General features: G+C 34.8%; 1 protein-coding gene across 1 annotated transcript; it reads left to right on the top strand.

Annotated features, from left to right (window-relative positions):
* The first annotated feature begins 1,649 nt into the window (after nt 1–1,649).
* On the top strand, nt 1,650–4,014 carry gtf2a2 (general transcription factor IIA, 2). Its single transcript, XM_053635633.1, has 4 exons — nt 1,650–1,867; nt 3,319–3,423; nt 3,548–3,674; nt 3,816–4,014. The coding sequence occupies exons 1-4, from the start codon at nt 1,796–1,798 to the stop codon at nt 3,839–3,841; spliced, it is 330 nt and encodes a 109-aa protein (XP_053491608.1). The 5' UTR covers nt 1,650–1,795; the 3' UTR covers nt 3,842–4,014.
* Nucleotides 4,015–5,235: the final 1,221 nt, after the last annotated feature.

Raw genomic sequence — 5,235 nt, forward strand, 5'->3', positions numbered from 1 at the left:
CATACCTTTGCAGTAGGCGTCACTGTATTGGTTCTGGAGTACTGAGGGGGAAGAAATGGAAACCTGAGGTCTCAGCTATCAGCTGTGCATACGGTTTGTGTGTAGAATATGCAGTCACATGTTTATATGTATAGAATGTGATTTATCAAATTCTTCTTGTGCATTTACACTATATGGCCATTGGTATGTGGACACATCATCTGTATTTGGGGAAGTCACACCCAAAATGTAGATTTCTATGCTGTAGCTTTAAGAATTCCCTTCACTAGAATTAAAGAGCATGTTCCAGCATGATAATGCCGCTGTGCACAAAGCAAGCTCCATAAAGACATGATTTGGTGTGGAAGAACCAGAGTGGCCTTGACCTCAACCCCACTGAACACCTGTGGGATGGAGTAGAATGCTAACTTTCAGACCTGACATCATTAATGTTCTTCTCGCTGAATGGGTGGAGATTCCTACAGCTACATTCCTAAATCTAGTTGCATGTCTTCCCAAAAAAATTATAGACAGTTATACTGTAGCAGCAAAGGGGGACCAACTCAGGAATGGTATGTTCAACAAGCAGGTGGTCAGCTGTCCACAAACTTTCAGCCATACACTGTATGTGATCTTAGATGACCAGAGCAATGGGTTACTTGCCTAAACAGTGCTTTTTTTTTTGGCATGTTCAAGATGTTCAAGAAGAAAGAGAAAGGAAGAAAGAATGAAAGAAAGAAAGAGAGAGAAAGAGAGAAAGAGAGAAAGAAAGAATGAAAGAAGTGTGTGTAACTCGTGGACAGATGGAGATGATGGAAGGAGCCATTAGTTCCTGCACAGGGTCACATATTAGGATGTTTTTTTAAAAGGAAACATCAGGATTTAAAAAGTATAAAAATGTTCAGTAATGACCCACCCTTTCCTCACTAGTAAGGTTTTTTATGGGTGCTACTACACCTTCAAAAAAAAATTTTTTTTTATCATGGTTATATTTGTTTTTATTAATTAATTCCAAATGGCATCCGGTATTATATAATCATAAGAACTTAATGAACACGATACTTATAATTGTTTTTAAACCATGTTACTGCTTAACAGATTGGCAATTAATTCTTATTCATTCCATTATTATATATTAATATATTCCATTATTATTCATTATTCAACTTTTCTATACCGCAAGAATGTTAATGCAGTTAATAGCAATTAATTTCTTAATCGGAATGATTTTCATAGTAACTATAGAAAAGCACATGTAGGCTATTTTGTTAATATATTGTTAATATATGTTATTTATTTATATTTTTTATAGAGGGTTGAATTGAATGTCTAGTTTCTACTGGTACCATTTCATAGGACATTTAAATAGCTACTATATTTATATTTATACACAGGAATGTCTTAAAAATTATTATCTTTTTTTTTTTTACCATGCCGACCCAGAAGGTCAGAATACAGACAAACTAAATGTTCACGTGAATGCCATTTTTTCATGGTTTTCCTCCGGTCATTTTCACATGTAAGACTGAACACATAACTGCAGTAAGTTACTCTAACTAAAATAACAACACATCTGATTAAAATAATCCTTTTTTTAACAAATACATTAGTTACACGACGGCGCAGTGTTTCGCGCACTGACGCGGCTGCAGTTATTTTGTCCACGCGACTATCCGTACGACGCGTTCAGAACTTCAGGAAGTGAAAGGTTGGTGTGAGGGTCCGTTAGCTAAACTAAGCTAAGCTAAATACAAAACATCCTCAAACGGTTCTATCGGCTAAACATTTGTGTTTTGGTTCCTGTATAAAACACGCAATGGCGTATCAGCTCTACAGAAACACGACACTCGGAAACAGTTTACAAGAGAGTCTTGATGAGCTTATACAGGTAAGATTAACAAGCACGCGCCCTGCTAACACTGCTAGCGTATCCACCTACAGTATGTTCTGGCAGGCATTTAGTCATTGTTTAATAACTTGAACTAGCTAATGGATTTTCAAACATGGGCATTGTCTATGTAGAAATCGCAGTTAAAATTTAAACATCTGGGAAAGTTAATGTTTAATAATTAAACAAAAACAGCTCTTTCAGCATTAGCAGTTTGCTATAGGTGAAAAGCGGCGTTTAAAACCCACCTCATTTGGCGTCTAGAACGAATTAACGCAGTCTGTTAAAAGCCTTTAAACCGATTAGTTGTGAGAGAGCTTAGAGTTTGTGTACAAAACCTGATTTTGTATTAGGGCTGGGTATTGTGACCAATTTGGCGATTCTTATTTATATGATTTTCGATTCGATTTCGATTAGTTATCAATATTTCAATTAAGATGTCTATATTCAAAATGTTTAGTTATATTACTGAAATACACATTTACATGAAAAATAGGGCGCGCACGATTATGTTTAATTACTTTTTACTTTGAGTAACAAGCATTGTAAGAAGAAATCATAAATACGTGCGTACAATACACAAACTGCACCATTTGTATTACTGTAAAAAAAAAAAACATTGTAAATGCGCGACAGTGAAATTTATTAACTTGAAACGTTTAAGAAATGAGCTTTTTCACAATTCAAAACATGAAAAATGGCGACACCTTCAGGACAAGAGGCGAACTACAGATAATATTCACATCCTCTCAAGTATAACACGCGCATTAAAGCGCATCTATTATTTTGAAACGTGAATAATTTTATTTTAAAGCTCTCATACAGTAGATTTACATGCATCCGAGGTCAAAAAACACTTTAACGTGCTCATAATTTAAACTGCAGCATTACATTTTCCCCCAAGTGTCACAAACGACTCGTTAAATGATCCCTTTTAAAGTTCCTCCCTTCAGAGAGCATACTCTGCTCTTATTGGTTAGATGTGCCAGTCTGTTGTGATTGGTCTACCGCTGTTACCCAGCAGGCTTTTTGTTATAAACCTTCGTAAGTTTGTACAGGAAGTAAGTCTGGAATTACAAATGACTCGTTTCAGCTGTTCAGAATCGGTTCCTTCTTTTGGGAGTTGGTAACTCGCTAACATTTGTTGTGCACTTTGATTTTTTGAAACTTTGCAGACGTTTTTCTATTCACAAACAGCTACGTATTTAACACACTGCATGAAAGGTGATATTTGAAAAACCATAATAGGTGCACTTTTAGAATCGATTCAGGGATTTCCTGAATCAATATTGTTTCTTTAAATTGAAGATCGATTAAAATCAGAGAATTTTTTTTTTTTTACCCAGCCCTGCTTTTTATGTTCTAAGAGAGACACAAAGAAATGGTCCTGCACCCTATTGTCCTTTCATCATGCCCCCAGGGTGGCCATTTATTTTTAATGTGTTACTCAGACTCAACAGATCACCCCACAGTTAGCCCTGCAAGTACTGCTACAGTTTGACAAAGCCATCAACACTGCACTGGCTAATCGAGTTCGCAACAGAGTCAACTTTAAAGTGAGTATTATTTTGATAACGTATTTCAACACCGTTGTCTGCATTGCTAACCCGGATAACAAAGCTCTGAAGAGTTTATATTCGTTCGTGTGAACTGCAGTGGCTTCTTTTGTTCAATTTGCAGGGATCTCTGAACACGTACAGATTTTGTGACAACGTCTGGACGTTTGTTCTGAATGACGTGGAGTTCCGTGAGGTCACTGACCTGGTGAAGGTGGATAAAGTGAAGATAGTAGCCTGCGATGGAAAAAGTAAAACTGTCATTTATACATGTTAATTCATCATTCAGTTCCTGGTTTTGTTAGTTGATTATCAACATCATACAAATAGGTGGAAACTATTTTGAGATGTTGTATATTGTACAAATTTTCTTTTAATTGTCTTTGTTGCAGACACTGGCTCAAACACAGCGGAGTGAGGAAGGACAGAGTGCAGATATCACCAGAGAGAATTAGAAGAAGAGTAAGAATGCTGGACTCAAAGAGAGGACTGTATACATACTATTTATTACAAATGACAGCTCTCCATCTTTCATATAACGGCCAGTTCTACACAAGGCCTTGGACATTTTATATATATATATATATATATATATATATATATATATATATATATATATATATATATATATAATATAAAATCCCACTTATGTCTCTTTCTGTTTATTATAATTTTGCTTTTGTTATATAATAAATTGTTTTAAAAAGATGTGTTGTATTGTGTATTACATGAAAAATATTTGGTAGGTTCAAAATAATATGATTTCAAAACAAGGTAACTATGGAGCTTGGAAGCATACAAAAGTATCTGAATTTGAATGATTGACATAACATGAAATCATTGTTTTCTATGGCATATAAATTTACATTTTAGCCAATTCTTTGTTTTGAAGTTAAGTGTAAGATTTACCTTTAAAAACATAAATCATAATTGTTTGAATGTTAGATTTAGGAAAATTCCTCAAATCAAATCTCAGAAATAGATTTGATGTAAATCAGGCCAAACATTTAAAAAAAAAAAAAAGGCAGCATCAATCCCAGGGAATAGTACACAATATCAGAGTGGTCAGACTTGGCATTTATCCAATCACAATTGTCTGCTCTGCTTGTATACGTGAAGTGGCATGAAATTGCAGGACATGAACAGTAATTTGGTAAGGCATCTAAAGTTTTTATGTTCTACTAAAATTGCTCAACTAAGCAGTTAACATTGGCTATTGGCTGCTAAGGATTTCCAGGAAGCTAACAATAGCTACCTAAATAGTTCCATTAGGCATATAATATTGCAAAGCACTGAGTGTCTAACGTCAACAAAACTGTAGAAAACTTGCTATTTGTGTAGAGCACAAAAAGGATTCCATCTGTTTGTCCAATCATAGATGTTTCACCTTTTGACTTTCTGATATTTGTATTTAGGATTCAGGGTTTTTCAAATATGTTTTTCAAGGCAAATCGTTATGTGATTTCCTTAGCAAATATGTAAATGTATTTTTATATATATGTATATATATATATATATACCACATTGGAAAAAGTATTGTATTTATTGTATATAACTTTAGAATGTAATTTATATCTAAATACTTCTGTCAACTTCCCAGCATGACTCCCCACCAGGTGTGTCATCGATTAGTACAACGGTTCCCAAACATTTCCAGGGCAAGGCTCCCCAAATGGCATTAACATTTGACCGAGGCCCCCTTTTTTCTTCTTCAGATTAGGTGAAGATGCACAAGGCTATGCTGGGATAGTAATTTCTAATTGTTCTTTTGCATTAATGAACTGGTAACACTATCATTAGATCTGTACAAGA

Source organism: Ictalurus furcatus, chromosome 10 (assembly GCF_023375685.1).
Source record: "Ictalurus furcatus strain D&B chromosome 10, Billie_1.0, whole genome shotgun sequence".
NCBI lineage: Eukaryota > Metazoa > Chordata > Actinopteri > Siluriformes > Ictaluridae > Ictalurus > Ictalurus furcatus.

Excerpts from the sequence above, each read along its gene's own strand:
- gtf2a2 (XM_053635633.1), top strand. The coding sequence starts at position 1,796 with ATGGCGTATCAGCTCTACAGAAACACGACACTCGGAAACAGTTTACAA. Across the intron at positions 1,868-3,318 it reads GTCTTGATGAGCTTATACAG|ACTCAACAGATCACCCCACA; the intron begins GTAAGATTAACA and ends TGTGTTACTCAG. Across the intron at positions 3,424-3,547 it reads GCAACAGAGTCAACTTTAAA|GGATCTCTGAACACGTACAG; the intron begins GTGAGTATTATT and ends TTCAATTTGCAG.